Genomic DNA, 21309 nt, shown 5'->3' with positions numbered 1-21309 from the left:
ACTCTTGTGGTGTGAAACTTACTTGCTAAATCAGTTGTTACTGTATACAGGCATAGACATTTGTTGAGGAGTTGTGAAAGGAACTGAACAAAGCAGATTCATCAGCAAACATTCACTCTTCTAACCTTAGGATCAACAGAAGCTGAATGAGTGCCAATTAAATTTTATTGCCCAGGAAGTAAACACTTGAGAGTTATGTGTCAATATTTCAGAACTGTTGCTGGAGAATTTAGAAGGGCTGGCTTTTAAAGTTTTAATTTTCTTCTTACACTTCCTTTGCTTTCTAATCCCTTTGCTTTTTCAGTACAATGATTTTTCCCCTTTTAGTTATGATGGAGAGTTCGAAGATCAAAGTAAATTTATTATCAAAATAGATACGTCACCATATAAAACCGTCATATACGTTTTCTTGCAGGCCAAGAACCATAATAGAATCAAAGAGTGAGGCCCACTTGTTCCAGTCTGTCAGACAAACCCGAGACAACAGCTACAGGAGCCACTGACCTGGACCCATCGTCTTCACCTTATTTATTTATTTTTAAAGTGCCAAATAGGCCTTTTCGGACCTTCAAACCACACTGCCTAACAATCCCCTAATTTAAGCCTAACAACAGACTTCAGACTATTGGAAGAAATCTCGAGCATATAGAGGAAACCCATATGTGGTCACAGAGAGAGCAAACTCCTTACAGGCAGCATTGGGAATTGAACCCCGGTCACTTGTACTGTAAATTGTTGTGCTAACCACTATGCTACTGTGCCACCCATGGAACTTGACCCTTGGAATCCATGCTAACTCTAGGAGCTAATCACTTAATCTTACAACCACTCCTTTTAGTTATGATAAGTACTGAAGTTGACATTGCACCACCCCCCCAAATTCTCTCCTTCCAGTATGAATTTCTCAATCAATAAATTTCACTGAAGTGACATTGTTTGCCTCATTGTTCACTAAGGTCCTGCTTACTGCATGCTCACTATGTTATCAACTTACATTACAGTCTATGTCAAAATTTTTTTGAGCTGAAGAGTGCAAATAAATATCCAACACACTGCTTCAGCAAATACCGTTCCAGTATTTATCATCACAGTGTCAAATTGACTCAAGTTGACATCAAAAGCTGTGGTTTAAAGATTTATTCCAGGCACTTTGGAGAGTCATTTTCTTAGTATTGCTTTCCTAGTCATCACATCCAGACATTAATCCAAGACATGGCTGTCTGTTGCATTCAGGTAGATGTTAAAAGTCACTATCTGAAGTGTTTCCCAATTGTTAAACAATCCTTCTTCAACTGGTTTGATGAAAACAAGTCGCTGGACTTTGTCTTGTAAAATTGCAAAAGCACAGGAAATTAAATAAGTTTTCACGATGTTTTACATAGTAGGAATTATTTAATGCTTCAACCCTAATAAGGTTCTTTCTGACTTTATTATTAATATTAATTTGGTGTGTGTGTTTTTTAAATTATCCTGATTTTCTATCTCCTGTCCTAAAGATAACTCTATATTAAGCAGTTACCAAAATAGTTATCTGGTTCAATTTAAACAAAATAATCATTTATGTTAGTGTAAATATTCATCTCCCAGGCAATATTGTTTCAAATAGTATGCTTCAATTTGAACTGTGGTGCTTTTGTTCCTATCAAATATTAAATACATTTTGATGCCTATTTGAGATTCCAAACTGTATGAGTAAGAAATCACACAAGTAATTTGTCTTTCATTTGTATGACTTACTTAAACCCACATGACCCATCAATAGGACAAGAGATGGGGTTTTCCAAATAGACTGGAGCTTAACTAGCTAAATTTACATTGCTTATCATAGCTTTGTTCCTTTGCTTGTTCATCTGGGAAATCTTCATCCAACAGACATGGCTTTTGATGTTTCAGATCTCATTAATCCTCCAAGAAGACCATAATATTGTTGTGGTTTGGAGGCTTGCCTGCCTCAATAACCTGGAGAGCTATGTTGGCTACAGTCAGAGCTTTATACTTTGACTCTTGGTAAGGTCACCCATGCCAAACAGGTCAAAGGGTAGAGGACAGACTAAGAGTAGTCCATCAATCCTCCAGGTTTGGGAATTCAGCTCAGGGACAGCAACCTTGCCTGGTAAAACAAAATTGTTCTGGAAACAACAGTGAAGAATCAGAGTGTGATGATATTCCTGAGTCTCCACCTGGGACTTGCATGACTGACAGTAAAAACCATGAGGAAGCTAATACCCTGATGAAGGAATCCCTGAACACCACCAGAGATGGAGGGCCTTCATTGCTGCCCTTAACGCCAGATGCTTAATGGGCATTAAGTAAGTAAGAAAATCTCAATGAGTTAAACTGGCTGGTAGATCTTTAAATATTGAATTGAATTGAATTGAATTGAATTGAATTTTAGTTTATTGTCATTTAGAAACCACAAATGCAATGCAGTTAAAAAATGAGACAACGTTCCTCCAGAATGATATCACAAAAGCACATGTCAAAACAGACTGCACCAGAAAATCCACATAATGTTTGCCAATCCCCAATCCAGAGTCCGGAGAGGTTGCTGTGTAGTAATATTGCACTACCATCTTAGCACGTTTCCTGGAAAGGAGCTCCAAATCCACCAGACAAAACAAGAATACCAAGACACACCAAGTCAGGAGACCAACTCTACCACCCAACAAACCAAAAACTAAAGCTACAAGACCTACACAAAACCACATAGTTACATATAGTTATAGTTAACATATAGTTACAACAGTGCAGACAATACCATAATTGATAAAAAAAAAAAGACCATGGGCACAATAAAAAATAGTCCAAAGATGTTCAAAGTTCAAAAGAAACCACCACACAATTTCCACAAGTCCTCAGGGTCCTGACAGACTCGTCATCCCACGCAGGCGGCAGAAGGGAATACCCCTGCTACGGACTTCCAAGGCGCTGCCGGACTCAGCCTCGCAGATGCAGCACACAGTGAAAGCTCCATCGGACCTGGCCTCGCAGGTGCAGCACACAGTGAAAGCGCCCCGACCGCAGCAGACTCCGAGTCTGTCGAACCTCTGAGCCTCTGACCATCCCCTCCGGCACAGCCTCTCCGAGCACCATCCTCTGCTGAGTGCATTAAGATGACCCCGCCAATGGCCACCGACAACGTGACCCTGAGGACTGGGGGCCTGTTCTTCTCAGCAGAGAGCCGGACCTCACAGCAGCAGCAACAGCGAAGAAGGCCTTCCTGGAGATTTCCAGATGTTCCTCCATGCTCCCACGTCCATTTTTCATCAGATTAGGATTCTGCGCAGCACTCCACTTAACAATAACAGATAATCAACTCTGGAGAGCCTGCTGCAAGTTGCGTCGCACAGCCATCTTGGTTGAACAATATGTCCCAGAATTCAGTTCAGGTATTGTATTACAATGCTCAAGTCTAAAAGAAAGGTAAGTCTGGTTCCAATATTCTGTTGCTAGTCATGCTAGTTTGATCCAAAGTAACCCACTGATCTTGCATAATTGTTCCTATTCTATTAGCCCCAACACCATTTGCAAGGTTAATCATTAATGACCGATAAATTCATCCTGGGTGGTAAATTTGTTTAATCACTGAGTAGAAGACAGGCATGTGAAGGTTGCACAAGTTATCATAAATCGTGAGAAAATTGACAGTATACCCCTGACCTCATCCAATGAAGGATCTGTGTTTTCAGTACACAGACTTGAGTAGCAGCTGATTTGATTTTCAATTCAAAATAATCATTAATATCTGTGTAAACATTCATCTACCAAGCAATATTGTTTCATATAGCCTTTGTGGATTCTTAAGCAAAGTCAAAACCATCTGCACCAAAGGACCCAACCTGATGAGAAGCAAGATTAGAACAGACTAACCAAGGAAAGAGGCAATAAAGTTCCCTACAAGGATCAATTCAAAGAGACTCAATTAAATGAGACTCCACAGCACTGGTCTGCCACAAGCTGGTTGCTACCTCAACCTCCCATGAAGTTGAATACCAACAGCTCAAAATCAATAAGGCCTCAGGAGCAGGCAAAATCCCTACCAGAGTACTATAGTGTAATAGAAATATAATTCTCACTTGAACTCATGACCTAATCCAATAAAGAGGAGAGCAATCCATGGGACCTCAGAGACACTCTATTTCTTACCAGCTTCCAGAAAGCTGATACTCAAATTATGTTTTGTTAGAGGTGCCTCCCTATTCTGTGGAACAAAGTTAGTTACCCAAAAGCTCTTCCCAGTCCCTCAATGTGAATGCAGCACATCTTCATCACAGAACGAACCCCCCCCCCCGCCAAATTGTAAAGAACAGCAGCAATAATAATCTATTTCAACACAGATCAACTGTGAGAAATTATGGAGAATCTTCAAATTTGGCTGTCTTCATTAATTTATTACTGCTCTCTGTCTGCTATATGCCATCATAGAAGTCTTGATTTTAACCAACCGTGGCATCACAGACCAGGGTGGCAGGGTGGAGATTCGTCTCTATTAAAGGAGGTGAAAGGTGCTCCTTCCTTCCACTAGTCTGCAGGCCACACTTGGGCAAGGTGTAGCATCAGCTTAATCCCCTGATTAGTGTCCTGAGAAGCCATGGGAGCAGGTGGTGGATGGTTGTATGAGAAATTGGTGCATATCACAAATTCTGGTTATGTGATCTCTGACACCAGGCAGACATTCTCTGAAGACTATTGATAATGGTTGGGGAGTCACCCGTCATGTAGACACACTGCCCAGAAGAAGGTAATAGCAAACCAATTCTGTAGAAAAATTTGCCAAGAACAATCATGATCATGGAAAGACCATGACCACCAATGATCATAATGACACGGCACAAAATGAATGAACAACCATCACATACCAGTCCCAGTCCATAGAGGGGTCAGGGGTCTGTCGTTGCTCAAGATGAGTGAGGAAACAGTTCAATCTCTGTCATCACATCTCTGAACCAAGATCTTATCACCCTCAGTATTTAAGTTACATGGAGATGATGTGTGTGTGTGAATGGAGAATACATTCCAAGGTATTTCCTATACTAATACTAAATAAAATGGGCCTTACACAAAATAAACAGTAAAGATTCTCTTTCAACCTAGCCCATCTGTGTAAAATTATCCTCCATAAATTTAGATCCATGACAAGACTCTCGAAAATGCGGATCACTTTCTGTATCCTTGGAACCATCTTTTAACGAAGTCAGATACTGATGGCAACCACTATCTCCAGTGCACCATCACACAGAATGGTTATTCAGGTAAACAGGTCTGAATACCAGTGTCTCAAGTTGAAGTTATACTGAGTAGCAGAGATTTGAAGTTCAAAAAGTTCAAGGTAAATTTTATTATCAAAGTACATATATGTCACCATATACAACCCTGAGATTCATTTTCTTGTGGGCATACTCAACAAATTTATAGAATTATAATTCTTAACAGAATCAATGAAAGACAACCCGACTAGGGTATTAAGCCAAAGTGTAGAAGAATAACTTGCTGAATCTGGTTGTGTGAGTCCTAAGCTCTTGTACCTTCTTCTTGATGGCAGCAACAAGAAGAGAGCATGTCCTGAAAGGTGGGGATTCCTGATGATGGATGCTGCTTTCCTGCAACAGTGTTTCATGTAGATGTGTTCAGTGGTTGGGAGGGCTTTACCTATGATGGATTCCAAGCTCCTTTAAGCTTTGGAGTGATGGAGAATGTAACAGATACAGAACCTAGACAACGCTGTCACCTCAGAACATTCCAAATTCTCTGGCAGAATAACAAACCATACCAATCTCCTCTTCCAAGGAAACCTGAGTCTTCAAGCTCAGATCATCCTCAACCAACTTCAGGATGGGGCTGGGGATGGCATATTATTCATGTGATTGACATACTCTTGAAGCATGCAACTTTCTCCAATTTTATGAGAGGCAAAAATACTGTATGTTAATAAATTATGTCTTCTTGAAAAACATTTGTCATTACTGTGAAGTTAGAAATCCATACTGTTCAAAATAGAGAGTCAGGATCTGAGAAGGCATTAAGCATATAACCATATAACAATTACAGCACGGAAACAGGCCATCTCGTCCCTTCTAGTCCGTACCAATGCTTATACTCACCTAGTCCCACTGGCCCACACTCAGCCCATAACCCTCCATTTCTTTCCTGTCCATATACCTATCCAATTTTACTTTAAATGACAATACCGAACCTGCCTCTATCACTTCTACTGGAAGCTCATTCCACACAGCTACCACTCTCTGAGTAAAGAAATTCTCCCTCGTGTTACCCTTAAACTTTTGCCCCCTAACTCTCAAATCATGTCCTCTCGTTTGAATCTCCCCTACTCTCAATGGATAAAGCCTATCCATGTCAACTCTATCCCCATCATTATTTTAAATACCTCTATCAAGACCCCCCTCAATCTTCTAAAGAATAAAGACTTAACTTGTTCAACCTTTTTCCCTGTAACTTAGGTGCTGAATCCCAGGTAACATTTCTGTAAATCTAATCTGTACTCTCTCTATTTTGTTGATACCTTTCCTATAATTCAGTGACCAGAACTGTACACAATCCTCAAAATTCAGCCTTGCCAATGCCTTGTACAATTACATCCCAACTCCTATACTCAATGCTCTGATTTATAAAGGCCAGCATACCAAAAGCTTCCTTCACCACCCTATCCACATGAGATTCCACCTTCAGGGAACTATGCACCACTATTCCTAGATCACTCTGTTCTACTGCAGTCTTCAATGCCCTACCATTTACCATGTATGCCCTATTTGGATTATTCCTCCCAAAATGTAGCACCTCACACTTATCAGCATTAAACTCCATCTGCCATCGTTCAGCCCACTCTTCTAACTGGCCTAAAACTCTCTGCCAGCTTTGAAAATCTACTTCATTATACACAATGCCTCCTACCTTAGTATCATCTGCATACTTACTAATCCAATTTACCACCCCATCATCCAGATCATTAATGTATATGACAAACAACATTTGACCCAATACAGATCCCTGAGGCACACCACTAGTCACCGGCCTCCACCTAACAAACAGTTACCCACCACTACTCTCTGGCATCTCCCATCTAGCCACTGTTGAATCCATTTTACTACTTCAGTATTAATACTTAACAATTGAACCTTCCTAACTAACCATCCGTGCAGAACCTTGTCAAAGGCCTTACTGAAGTCCATATAGACAATATCCACTGCTTTACCCTCATCAACTATCCTTGTAACCTCTTCAAAAAATTCAATGATTTGTCAAACATGACCTTCCATGCACAAATCCATGCTGACTATTCCTAATCAGACCCTGTCTATCCAGATAATTATATATATCATCTCTAAGAATACTTTCCATTAATTTACCCACCACTGACGTCAAACTGACAGGCCTATAATTGCTAGGTTTACTATTAAAACCATTTTTAAGCAATGGAACCACATGAGCAATACGCCAATCCTCCAGCACTATCCCCATTTCTAATGACATTTGAAATATTTCTGTCAGAGCCCCTGCTACTTCTACACCAACTCCCCTCAAGGTCCGAGGTATATCCTGTCAGGACCCGGAGATTTATCCACTTTTATATTCCTTAAAAGTGCCAGTACTTCCTCCTCTTTAATCATCATAGTTTCCATAACTTCCCTACTTGTCTCCCTTACCTTACAAAATTCAATATCCTTCTCCTTAGTGAATACCAAAGAAAATAAATTGTTCAAAATTTCCCCCATCTCTTTTGGCTCCACACATACTGTCCACTCTGATTCTCTAAGGGGCCAGTTTTATCTCTCACTATCCTTTTGGTATTAATATAACTATAGAAACCCTTTGGATTTATTTTCACCTTACTTGCCAAAACAACCTTGTATCTTCTTTTATCTTGTCTAATTTTTTTCTTAAGATCCTTTTTACATTCTTTATATTCCTCAAGCACCTCATTTACTCCATGCTGCCTATATTTATTGTAGATCTCCCTCTTTTTCTGAACCAAGTTTCCAATATCCCTTGAAAACCATGGCGCTCTCAAACTTTTAACCTTTCCTTTCAACCTAACAGGAACATAAAGATTCTGTACCCTCAAAATTTCATCTTTAAATGACCTCCATTTCTCTATTACATCCTTCCCATAAAACAAATAGTCCCAATCCACTCCTTCTAAATCCTTTCACATCTCCTCAAATTTAGCCTTTCTCCAATCAAAAATCTCAATCCTGGGTCCAGTCCTACCCTTCTCCATAATTATATTGAAACTAATGGTATTGTGATCACTGGACCCAAAGTGCTCCCCAACACATACGTCCGTCACCTGACCTATCTCATTCCCTAACAGGAGATCCAACACTGCCCCTTCTCTAGTTGGTACCTCTATGTATTGCTGCAAAAAACTAAGCTGCACACATTTTACAAACTCCAAACCATCCAGCCCTTTTACAGAATGGGCTTCCCAATCTATGTGTGGAAAATTAAAATCTCCCACAATCACAACCTTGTGCTTACTATAAATATCTGTAATCTCCTTACAAATTTGCTTCTCCAATTCTTGCTCCCCATTAGGTGGTCTATAAACACCCCTATAAGTGTTACTACACCTTTCCCATTCCTCAATTCCACCCAAATAGTCTCCCTAGATGAGCCCTCTAATCTATCCTACCAAAGCACCGCTGTAATATTTTCTCGGACATGCAATGCAACACCTCTTCCTCTTGCCCCTCCGTTTCTATCACACCTGAAGCAACGAAATCCAGGAATATTTAGTTGCCAATCACACCCCTCCAGCAACCATGTTTCACTAATAGCTGCAACATCATATTTCCAGGTATCAATCCATGCTCTAAGCTCATCCACCTTTCTTACAATGCTCCTAGCATTAAAATAGATGCACTTAAGAAACTCTCCACCTCTTCCTCTGTTTATCCCTAACGATACAATCAACGTTACTGTCTTTTTCTTCCTTCTCCCCTACATCTTCGATCTGAGCACTCCTCTATCACCTGCCTATCCTCCCTCACACACTGTCTACTAGCTTTCTCTATTTGTGAACTAACCTCCTCTCCCCTAGTCTCTTCAAATTGATTCCCACCCCCAACCATTCTAGTTTAAAGTCTCCCCAGTAGCCTCAGCAAATCTCCTCACCAGGATATTGGTCCCCTAGGGTTCAAGTGTAACCCATACTTTTTGTACAGGTCACACCTGCCCCAAAAGAGGTCCCAATGATCCAGAAACTTGAATCCCTGTCCCCTGCTCCAATCCCTCAGCCACGCATTTATCCTCGCCTCATTCCATTCCTACTCTCACTGGCACATGGCACAGGCAGTAATCCTGAGATTACTACCTTTGTGGTCCTTCTTCTCAACTGCCTTCCTAACTCCCTATATTCTCCTATCAGGACCTCTTCCTTCTTCCGACTTATGTCACTGGTACCTATATGTACCACAACCTCTGGCTCCTCACCCTCCCACTTCAGGATATCTTGGACGCGATCAGAATCATCCCGAACCCTGGCACCAGGGAGGCAAACTACCATTCAGGTCTCCTGACTGTGTCCACAGAATCGCCTATCTGACCCCTAACTATCAAGTCCCCTATTACTGCTGCCTTCCTCTTCCTTTCTCTACCTTTCTGAGCTACAGGGCTGGACTCTGTGCCGGAGGCACGGCCATTGTTGCTTCCTCCAGGTAGGCTGTCCCCTCCAACAGTACTCAAACAGGAGTACTTATTGTCAAGGGGTACAGCCACTGGGGTACTCTCTAGTACCTGACTCTTCCCCTTCCCCCTCCTAACCATGACCCACCTGTCTGCCACCCGTGGCCCCAGTGTGACCACCAGCCTGTAACTCCTCTCTATCAACTCCTCACTCTCCCTGACCAGATGAAGGTCATCGAGCTGCAGCTCCAGTTCCCCAACACGGTCCCTTAGGAGCTGCAGCTCGGTGCACCTGGTGCAGATGTGGACTTCTGGGAGGCTAGGAGACTCTAGGACCTCCCACATCTGACACTGAGAACAACAAACTGCCCTCACACTCATACTTCCCCTTTCCTCAAATAACAGGAAAAACTGAAACCTAAACCTATCTTGCCTCGCCCGTTTCCACCTAAGCCCGTTGAGCCCAAGCCCTTAAGCCTTCACTCTGCTCCCGGCTCACTCCACTGCCTGCAAATGATGCTACCCGCTGTATAAGGCTGTGTCCTTTTTAAATCTTCCCCACTTCACAGCCCGCTGTCACACGCCTGTGCAGTCCCGCCTCTCTTAATTCCGATGAGAATAAGAAAAATTCAAGATGGCTCCCGCCGCACTCCGGTTCTGATCCTCCGACTCCCTTCTCCAAACGAAGCACCTCATGACTCTACATCTGGAGCAGGTGGAAACTATTTGCAGATAACAGAAGGAGTGCATAGCCTCCAAAATACTTGTCTATCTGTCCCATCTGTGGCAGACGTTGTAGATCCCACAAAGGACTGTTTAGCATCCCCGGAACCCAGAGATACTAATTATTCTCCACCTTGAGGGACTGTGCCAGAAGAAGTTACAGTCAGGGAATGCTAACTAATAATTCCAAGTTCCTTTGTTGGATATTGGACAGAAAGCAGTCTTTAGGATCAGATGAAAGGACCCATCTGGCATGTGTGTAATGATACACCAATGACCTTGATGTTCTAGTGATCCACATCCTAAACTTCAAACTGGGTTTGCTTTATTATCAGCTACTTTTCATAGTCCTTGTGAACAGATATTTAACAAAAAATAGTGCCCGCTAGGTGGCTGACAACATTTTCCTCCTTCTCTCTGGTCCCCTTTCTACCAAGGTACTGTGTACTCTCTCTTTCCTCCATGCATCTGTTTAAATAGTGAATACTGATGACATCAGGGGAATTTGTCTTGAAACAGTAATTGAATCTGACACTGCAAGAGAGCTGGATTAACATGCGTGGTTGAAATTGAAGCAGCCTGGACTAATGACTACTGATGTTATTTCAGCAGTCTACACTGTTGCATTCTGCAGTAGCTCAAATAAAGCAGTCCTCTGATTTTTATCCCAGTTTAAATAATTGTCTTTAAATCAGTAAACAACCACTGGAATGTTGATGTGAAATTAGCATTCACAATTGGCATTACAAGCAAATTCTTTATGTTTTGCAGAATGTTCTTTGACGTATTAAATTTCTGGTTAATATAATTGAGAATAGCAACAAAGGAATAGTTATCTACATTAGAAATGTGAATATAGATATATCAGTAGTTCTAATACAATGAATCTTTACAAATCCTTTTAAATTGCAGTCTCAAGGGTGAGATATTTATATATGTCTACTATCAGACAAAGATGTATGTTATTTCTACCAGCAGCATCATAAATGATATGACAGAGGAGATAAATTTCATCTTCCAGTTATGTTTAAGGTCAAACTTTCCCTAGATTCCAGAATCAAGCAGAAAGAAAAAGTGTCTCCTCATTGGCTTGATGATGGCTATCCCTTCCTTTCTGTAATCTCCTACAACCCCTGAAATCCCTACGTTGTTTTGCCAGCCATGTCAACAGGTAGGCCTTCCATAAATACTGGAATCTTTCCACACTCTTTAAAAACTCATTTGTGCTAGGCTCTCTGGTTGGGTGTCAGTTTTCAACTGTCCATGCTCTTCGAAAGTGCAGCAGGAGGTGGTGGTTACATTTAAACATTATATAGTTTTAAAAATTAGTTTGAATGTCGATCTCCAGATCCAGTTTGACATTATCAAAGGCCCTTTGGTCTCACTCTGTTCTGCAAAAATCAATCATAATTTTCTTCATTATCATCATCTCTCTATCTTTCTATGCCCGGACTCTCTACTTTCACAGTCAAAGAAAAGTGAGTAGCTTCCCCACTTGCTCCAAAAGAGATTATTTTCTGGATTAGAATATTTGGATATGGTTGCCATGAGTACCCAATTCAGATCTTCATCCCTTGCTTTTTCATTGTGAAAACTGAGTGTGCCTGCTGAATAGGAAGAAGTAGATAGGGCACATAATTTGAATATACTCTTGAGACTCCATTGTAATAAAATTTTAACTTTCACACTTTATGAAGCAGAAAATGGTTTCAGTTCTTACTGTCCTGGCCAACTGAATAAATCAAGATATTCTTCCGTGTGTTCTTTTGAAATTCTGTCACAATTTTCCATTTAATTTATTTCAACTTCTTAAAGTGAACTAATAACTGAGAATACTGTACAGTCCATTGTTATTAAAAAAATAGAATCAGGTAAGGGCTCTGAGGCAACAGATTTTGATCAAAATCTAGTGAAATAGGGTTAGTGGGCTCCTCTCTTTCTAAATGAAAACACACAATCTAGCATTGAGCATTGAAATTAGGACTGATATACTGTAGGGAGCTTTATTTGAAGTTCTCCACTGAAACTGTGAGCCCTGCCTGCAACTAAAAATGAATCTCTGAGGCTCCTTGTGCTACTCAAGTCAAGGTACCATTGAAGGGCTACTGTAGCCTACACTTACATAAAGAATGCACACTGGTGGAGCAAAGCAATGTGTCAAGTTTCAGCTCGAACTTTCTAATTGGCTTCCAGTTTCATTGGAAAAAGACAGGGTGAATCTACCTGAAATAGAACAATAGAACCATAGAACACTACAGCACAGTACAGGCCCTTCAGCCCTCCATGTTGTGCCGACCCATATAATCCTTAAAAAAAAATTACTAAACCCACAATACCCCATAACCCTCCATTTTTCTTTCATCCATGTGCCCGTCCAAGAGGCTCTTAAATACCCCTAATGTTTTAGCCTCCACCACCATCCCTAGCAAGTCATTCCAGGCATTCGCAACCTTCTGTGTAAAAAAACTTACCCCTGATGTCTCCTCTAAACTTCCCTGCCTTAATTTTGTACATATGTCCTCTGGTGTTTGCTGTTGGTGCCCTGGGAAACAGGTACTGACTATCCACCCTAACTATGCCTCTCATAATCTTGTAGACCTCTATCAAGTCCCCTCCCATTCTTCTACGCTCCAAAGAGAAAAGTCCCAGCTCCGCTAACCTTGCTTCATATGACTTGTTCTCCAAACCAGGCAACATCCTGGTAAATCTTCTCTGCACCCTCTCCATAGCTTCCACATCCTTCCTATAATGAGGTGACCAGAATTGAACACAATACTCTAAGTGCGGTCTCACCAGAGATTTGTAGAGTTGCAACATGACCTCTGTACTCTTGATCTCAATTCCCCTGTTAATGAAGCCTAGCATCCCATAGGCCTTCTTAACTACCCTATCAACCTGTGCAGTGACCTTCAGGGATGTTTGGATTTGAACCCCAAGGCCCCTTTGTTCATCCACACTCTTAAGTAACTGACCATTAATCCTGTACTCAGTCTTCTGGTTCGTCCTTCCAAAATGCATCACCTCACACTTGTCCAGATTGAACTCCATCTGCCATTTTTCTGCCCAACTCTGCAGCCTGTCTATATCCTCTTGTAACCTTCGACAACCTGCTGCTCCATCCACAACTCCTCCAATCTTCATGTCATCCGCAAACTTACTCACCCATCCTTCTGCCTCTACATCCAGGTCATTTATAAAAATCACAAATAGCAGGGGTCCCAGGACAGACCCCTGCGGCACTCCAAATGAAGACCTAAACCTGATCACATGTCATAGAAACATGCCACATACTTCACATACCAACAATTACTTTTGAATTAGGGTAACAACTTTGTAAAAGGTTAAGAACAATATATGTAGTTCGTACGTTAGCCAATCTGTGCACAGGCAAAAAGCATCAATTTTGCTTTACCCTTTGAGGGACAAGTGTTGCCCAGAATCTCAAGAGAAATCTCTGCTTTTCCCACAGTTATGGATATAACCAAGGAGTTGGGCAGCAGATATAACTCCATGGCTTGCACATAATTATGAACAATTCTGTTAACAAAACAGAAACTAACATTTCCCATGCATGCATGTTATAACATATAACTATGTATAATTCTCTGCTCTGTTATTGGGTTTAACTGTTGGGCTGATGCTTACTGCAGTGTTCCAAGTCCAGGATCTAAGGTTCATGTTTCAAGGGTGGTATGAGAGGATTTTGTTGGACTCATCAGGCTGTTGATTGGATACTCCCTGCAATGGTGCTGTGAAATTGTTTGTATCGTTGTGACTTGTAAGTGGACAAGGCTTCATTTCAATGTCCTTTTAAAGAACTTCCAAGTTAGATCAAAGGATAGTGAGGGGAAACTAATAAAGGTATACACAATTTTGAGACCTATAGGTAGGACAGATAATAGGAAACATTTTCCCTTAGAAGAGGTATCTTAACTAAAGGGTATAAGTTTAAGTAGGTATAAGAGGTTTGGGTACAAATTGAGGAAAAAACTTTTCACACAAAAGTAATTTGGGATCTGAAAAGTACTGCCTGAGTGAGTGGTGGATTAAAGTCTTCTCACAACATTTATGAAGTACCTACTCATCTATGAATCACCAAGGTTTAGAAAACTATGGGCCAAGTAAATGTGATTAGTATAGATGATTACTTGTTGGTACGTTGGGCCAAAGGGCCTGTTTTTGTGTTATGTAACCATGATTTTAATAACCTTCCATTCAGACCAGAATATTATCGCAAAACTTCTGCCCCCTAATCCATTTGTCTCTCTCTGTTTCCATGAAAATCATGCTGTTGTTGAGTACTATTGCATAGAAACAAGCCATCCCCAGTCTCTTCTAATTGACACTTTCATTTTTAACTTGAACCCAGGCAGCTAAAATATAGTGAACATTAAACAGATGCACAATTCTGCTTTCATTCAAAATCTACTTCCTAAAATGAGCTTCTGGATAATAACAAGGAGCTGATATATTTTTCTCTCTCTCTCCTCATCCCTGTCTACCAAGGTCAACCGTAGCACCAATGTCACTGATGAAAGATTAGCTGGCTTAGCACAGGCCTCAAATTAGAGCTGGGATCTTCTTTGTAAGACTGTGTGCTACATCAGGCAGTGCTTATTTGTGCTGGGCTTAGGGACCAAACTGGTGCTAAGCCTTTTTATATCTTTACCTTGGTTAGTATGTTCATTTCTTTCCAATTTACTTTGACTTGAACAGACTTAAGTAAGTGATGAAATTGTTGACCCTTAATAACCTTAAATGTGATTTTCATTAGGCTATGTATTGTCATTTTAATGCTCATTAATACAAGCTCACAGTATGAAAACAACTTCTCATAGAGCCAAGGGGGGAAATCGCTGGCTTTAATGATATTACAAATATAGTTAAGCAGGCCAGTTTTCTCTATTGGTTTTCACGGCAACTAGACTTTTTCAGCATATTAAATGCACCAATTGTACAAAGTGCTGGCACAACATACACAAGGAATAGAGAAAATCAACAGCAGCATAGGCTCCAAGAAAAGAATAATATTGATTTTTGTGCCATCAATATTTTGGATCATTCCATCAACCTTTATATACCTGCTGTATCTTTGGAGACTGGTCATCAGAAATTAATCTGTGAAGGGTAGAAGCATTGACAGCCACAGCAATTCAGAGGGGCAAAACATTTGTTTAGAACAATTTCAATAGATCAAATACATTTCAGAAATAACTCAAGATTTTAGATAGTGTAACCCTCTTAAAATATTTTGTTTTTAGGTGTATTTACTACAAGAACAACTATTACCCATACAGTTTTAGTTTGGCCAACTGGAGGCAACTCTGCCTTTCTCCATGTGGGAAATCTGGCCTGAAACTTCCAAGTGCCTATAGCCACAATCAAGAAGGAAGTCTGGATCCGAGAGTTAATTGTACAGATCTTAAAAATGGTAGGAAAATTCCACTTGCAAACTTCCAGAGAAATTCATTTGAACTAGGGTGGGGGGGGGGGGCCGACGACATAACTATTCTCTAACTTAAAAGTGGTTCCAAATTTTTCTCTTTTATTCTAAAAATCTGAAGTTTCAGCATGAAGAAAAATGATAGAATTGAGAGTTATGATGAAAATGTTTGACAAAGATGATGAACTTGTTTAAACACACAGTGTGATATATATCAACGTGAGTGTCATTGTAGTTCATAAAGATCTGCAGGTCTTTTTCATTTTCTATTGCTCCACTCTATTTGACACATTTTAACTTATTGGTGCTTTTCCTTAATCCCTGTCCAGTATCTTGCCTATTTTGAAGAAAAATTCTTCCCCTGTAGGAATAATTTCTTCCATAGTCTGCATTTACCTTGATGAAAAAGAGCAACAATTTAAAATAAAACTGATTTTTAAAAATATCAACCCACTGTTTCTGCTTTATCCATCTCCACTGATAGATCTTTTTATGATTGTTACTCCTTTCACAGTGGATTGAAATAATTACAATAGATTCTTCATATAAGTACACCAAAATTCTGCTTTTATACCATTTGCAAGCAGTACCAGAAAAGCAGTGATTTATAAAGACCAACCTTTGTGGCATGTCCTTCTGTCTTCTACTGCTGTGTGGCAGAGCACCCTTGGCATAAGGGTTGTACTCTATCTTCATCATCTTCATCTGTGGGATAAGGTGAAGATTACATACAGTTAAAATCTGACTCTTGACAGTATGAACCTGTAGAAAGCATGAGTCTCAAAAATTTGGTAGAGTAAATGTCAAGTAGCCACTCCTGACTCCGTACAATTTGAAGAGATGGGGAAAGATTTGGTGATTTAAATATTACCAGATATCCCACAATCAGATGTTTGATTGTTAGTTTTATCAATATGAAAGAATTAGGGAATAGGTTATTTCAGGTGTTGTATTTTGAAACTGTAAAATTGCAAGAAAAAATTCATAAAGCATACATTAACTTTAGACAGGCTAGTTTATGGAGTGCTATTTCTCACAATCTATTTCAAACTAATACAATATGGCTTAGCTGAACTAAGATGGCATTATTCAAGGAAAGGTAATGGAGTTCTAGCAGTATCCTGGCTAATAGTTATTCATCAACCAAAGTCAGTAAAACAGATTATATTGGTCATTGGCTTATGACTGTTTGTAGAATCCTGCTGTATGCAATTGACTCCCAGATTTCAACAATGACTCTACTTAAAATGCACTTTGTGGTTGTAAAGTGCTTTGGAACATTCTTACTGCTATACAAGCACAAGCTCTTTCTCTATTCTTCCATTATTCCATCTGATCGCCTTAAGTAGAAAGTGCTCATATCCTAGATTTGGATATATGAATAGATAAAGGCCAGTCCAAAACTCTCATATATGAAAATTATGGAAAGCCTCCACAATTTCATGATATGCATTCCACATGTCAAAACAATGCACTGGCAATGCACATCACATATTGATTTCAAAGTAGCAAATGCGGAGTTGCGTTTTAATCGCCTGTGGCAATCAATTTGGATATTCATTTTACATGTACCAATTTCCCACTTAATTTCTGGAAGCCTGACTGATAAAAATATATATTTATATAACTTGTCAAAGTCTCAAAATTTTAATCAAATAAATTACATCAGTTTGGTTAGTGTTATTAGACGAATGTGCCATTCCATAGTTAGCAATGAAACAAATGATTGTTTAATGTACGGAGTCAGCTTTAATTCAGAGGCAGCACTTTTGAATCCATTGCTATGTTTAATTCCCAGAACAGGTCCTGAATCACAAAGTCTAAACTGACTTTGGGTACGTAGAAGGAATGATACGTCGTTGATGGTATCAACCTTGGGATGTAGCATTCATTCAATAAGGACATGTCAGATGGATTCCATGGCACTCTAAAGACTAGAGGAGTTATTACAGACATTGTCCTGCCATACATTTCCACTTGATCAACATTGCATCCAACATTAATCTTAATGTTGTTTTTGCAATGACACTTATAAAATCAATTAATTACTGTAACAATAATTGTATTGTAATATTGTAACAAGCAAACATGCGAAATTCCACACAATTTCATGAAGACAGCAAATTTGAAGTGTAAATTGCTGAATTAAAAAACACACCTTTTTGCTATGGTAGTGACCCACAGCTATAAATTCTGTTTCTGGGAAGCAGTACGTCCACGAACAAAGTTTAGACTTCAGTTGCTCAGCATTCTGAATCAAATGAATTCGAGGTCTGTACTTGTGCATTGGAGTCAGGGGAATCTGAGATGTACAAAAGAAGCAGAATTAGTAAAATGACTGACATTATTGAATAAAGATGGTGTTGAGTAATCAAAAAAACCCTTGACAGAACAACTTAGAAATTTTATTTGTTGACATAATGTATTTGACATTGTGGTGGTGGGTGGCGCATTATGTTGGAAATTTCAGATCTAGTAAATGATATTATATGAAAAGCTTAGAACTAAAGTATTTATTATGTCAGCACCATTCCAATGTCCGATATGTGTTTCTCCAAATATTGAAACACCTTTATGATAACTTGTTCTAAAAGTATTTGTTTTGTATTACCACTAAATTCTACTGACAATCTTCAATCACTTTTAGTGGTGAGTGGTTAATTATAAAAGTGTTGATGCAGTTACTCGGAGTTACCTAGCAAAAAATTATGCTAATAAAACTACATTGACACAAGAGATTCTGCAGATGCTGGAAACACATGCCAGATACTGGAGGAATTCAGCATGTCAGACAGTATCTATGGAGAGGAATGTAGAAGAATTGCCAGTCCTGATGAAGCATCTCAGCCTGAAACATTGACCGCTCATTCTAATCCATACAAGCTGCCAGATCTGCAAAGTTACTCCAGCATTTTAGGTGAATCATTAAAATTCTAGATAATACTATATGTTTTCTGAATCCATGGGAATCCCTCATAAATGGCAGTTGCAAGCAACATTGGTACTTTCAACATTGGTAGTGGGTCAGGTGAAATGCAAGTGTGAGGTTGTATATCTTGGGAATGCGAGAACATATGTAAATAAATGCTGAAAGATGTGAATCAGCAGAAACCTTAAACATTTAAGAGTAAATGAAGGTGCCGGTGGCCACAATATGTAAAAGAATACAATTGTAAAGAATTGATGATACATTTGATTTACAAAATAATGATTGGGTTAGGTGTTCAGTGCCATTCATGGAAAGACATGAAAGGCACAGATAGTGTACAGTAGAGTTTGAACTAAAGAGAGATGAGAAAATAGGATAAGGATCAAATTGTAGTATTCCAGTGATTTCCAGTGAAGCAGGAAAGGCTACAAGAAAATTTCAGAGCTTTCTAAAATCATGATAGAATGTAGTAAATGGGGGCAATTTTCTTCTTCCTAGGTTGGAAAGTTAATGTTTTAAATAGAGGAGGTATTTTAAATTATGAGAAGAATGAAGATAGTGGTATTAGAGTTCTGAATTATTTTTCCACAGTACATGGTTAAGTAGCCCATTGAACCTATCAGGGAAATTTCAATATATATTTAAAACTGAAATGAAATCGGAATTCATTTGATGTCCGCGCATTGAACTGTATTAACTACTGGGAATTGGTTCACTAAACTATAAGTGGTTATATCCCATCCCCCCACACCTTTCTTGCTTCTTCAGCTCAGGAAAGCACTGAAGGCCAATTCTAACACTGTCATTTCTGCTTTTGGTAAGGTCAGCCAGCTCAGCACAAATCTGCAATCAAACCTTCATCTTAATGGCTCAGAATTACACCTGCCAGGATGTTTAACCATTGAAGGAACTGTGAGACTGTACCTTTCCATTTGATGCAGTGCTAGTCAAACTACAGTATCACAGACACCATGGAGAAAGCTGTCCATTCGCCAGCATCTGTGCCGCCTCTAATGAGCAGCAAAATTAGAACAGAAGGACAAAAATCTACCTGTCCCCAGGATATAACACTGGAAAGATCTTTTCAAGACTTTTCAATTTATATTAATTATGTCTGCAATGGCACTACAAAAATATGTAACTTGATTAGTAAAAGACGGGATTATTAGTATTCAAAAAGCGGTAAAATAGCGGTCAAATATCACAAGTGATGAGCAGTTCTGACTGTCAGGGTAATTACTGGCTGGTTTGTCGGCAATCTTCTCGTTACAAAAGAACTCCATTAGCTAACCGCAGGGAAAATAGTTACACCTGCCATTTTGGTTCAATACATACAAAAATAACTGTGACACTTTACAGCATTAAACTGGGCTCCCTGCTGCTTTGTCAATTGTGAGGATTCCAGATCAGTCTGCATGTGGCATTTTGAAAAGTTCCACCTGCCAGTTAGGTTAGAAACAAATGTTTTAGACTTTGATCTGAAAGCTTCAATGTTCTACAAAAAATACTACCCACTTATTTAAAACAGTTTCCAGTCCTAATAATGCAAACCAAATATAAATTTTAAGATGTTCATAAGAAATATTCTACAATGCAATACCTTCCTGTAAAGTATAGAAATTAATTTTCACAATTTTATAGAGTTATCTAGTGTGCACACTCAAAGAAAATTACTCAGCTAAAAGCATTTGCTGTGAATTCTGACAGTTAATGGGTACCTCATTAAGTCTCATCATTCAACCAATTCAAAATCATCTTTGCACCTTCAACTTTCCTGCCAAGAATCTAATTTCACACAAGCTATTCTGAATGATGTCATAGCAGAAAAGAGTTTGAGTAAGAATCAACCTGTGTTATCACTGGAACAATCCAATATGCAGAAAAGGGTGACATATTTTGACAAGAAGATTGAAGGGTCTTTAAGGATTTTTAAACTGAGTGCAATAATTTCAATAATCAGCCTGTTAAATGTCAGAATTTTGAAACTTTTTTTCCATTAGTAATTTGGGCTAGAGGTTTGTATAAGAGGAACACTTTGCTGGATACTCTTAGAAGGCTAGAGTGCAAAATTGTGTCAAATTCACACAAATAATTCACCAGTTAATTTTTTATCCCAAGCCCCATAAAGCTATATGGTACAACTGTTTAGAAATGCCTTCGTGTAATGAATATAGTTTTTCTTTAACTGAAGCAATCTGATTTCTATATGCAGTACTACAGAAGTAAATCAGAGTCTCATAATTCCCAACTTCCACAGCTTTATTCATCAGCCACTCAGAACAATTATACATTATTCATCTCAAAAGTTATCTGGTATGTGCTGGCAATACTAATCTGTGGGAACATTGAAGCTGCACCTGATCCTAACCTTAACCTCATTATATATCCAAATTGTCCAGCAATGGATTTTCCTTATCATGAGCCTAGGACCTGTTTGTATTATGAAGCACAGCTACCTCAGCAAAGACTAAGGCCAGAACTAGCAATTTATCTACTTTAAATGGATCAATTCTAGACAGTGAATTTAGCAACCAAGCTGGTAATAAACTACGGATGGATGGGAAATTAATGT

General features: G+C 39.3%; 1 protein-coding gene across 1 annotated transcript in view; it reads right to left on the bottom strand.

Moving 5' to 3' along the window:
• Nucleotides 1-21309, bottom strand: part of fam222aa (family with sequence similarity 222 member Aa) — a 228939-nt gene that overhangs the window by 173077 nt on the left and 34553 nt on the right. The window contains exons 4-5 of the mRNA XM_059987898.1: nucleotides 17967-18110; nucleotides 16428-16513 (exon numbers count right to left, since the gene is read on the bottom strand). Of these exons, the coding sequence (XP_059843881.1) occupies nucleotides 16428-16513; nucleotides 17967-18110 (230 nt within the window). The remainder of the gene's footprint in view (nucleotides 1-16427; nucleotides 16514-17966; nucleotides 18111-21309) is intronic.

This window comes from Hypanus sabinus, chromosome 13 (assembly GCF_030144855.1).
Source record: "Hypanus sabinus isolate sHypSab1 chromosome 13, sHypSab1.hap1, whole genome shotgun sequence".
Classification (NCBI taxonomy): domain Eukaryota; kingdom Metazoa; phylum Chordata; class Chondrichthyes; order Myliobatiformes; family Dasyatidae; genus Hypanus; species Hypanus sabinus.
Note: the sequence above shows the minus strand (reverse complement) of the source record. Positions and strands in the feature narration are given on the sequence as shown.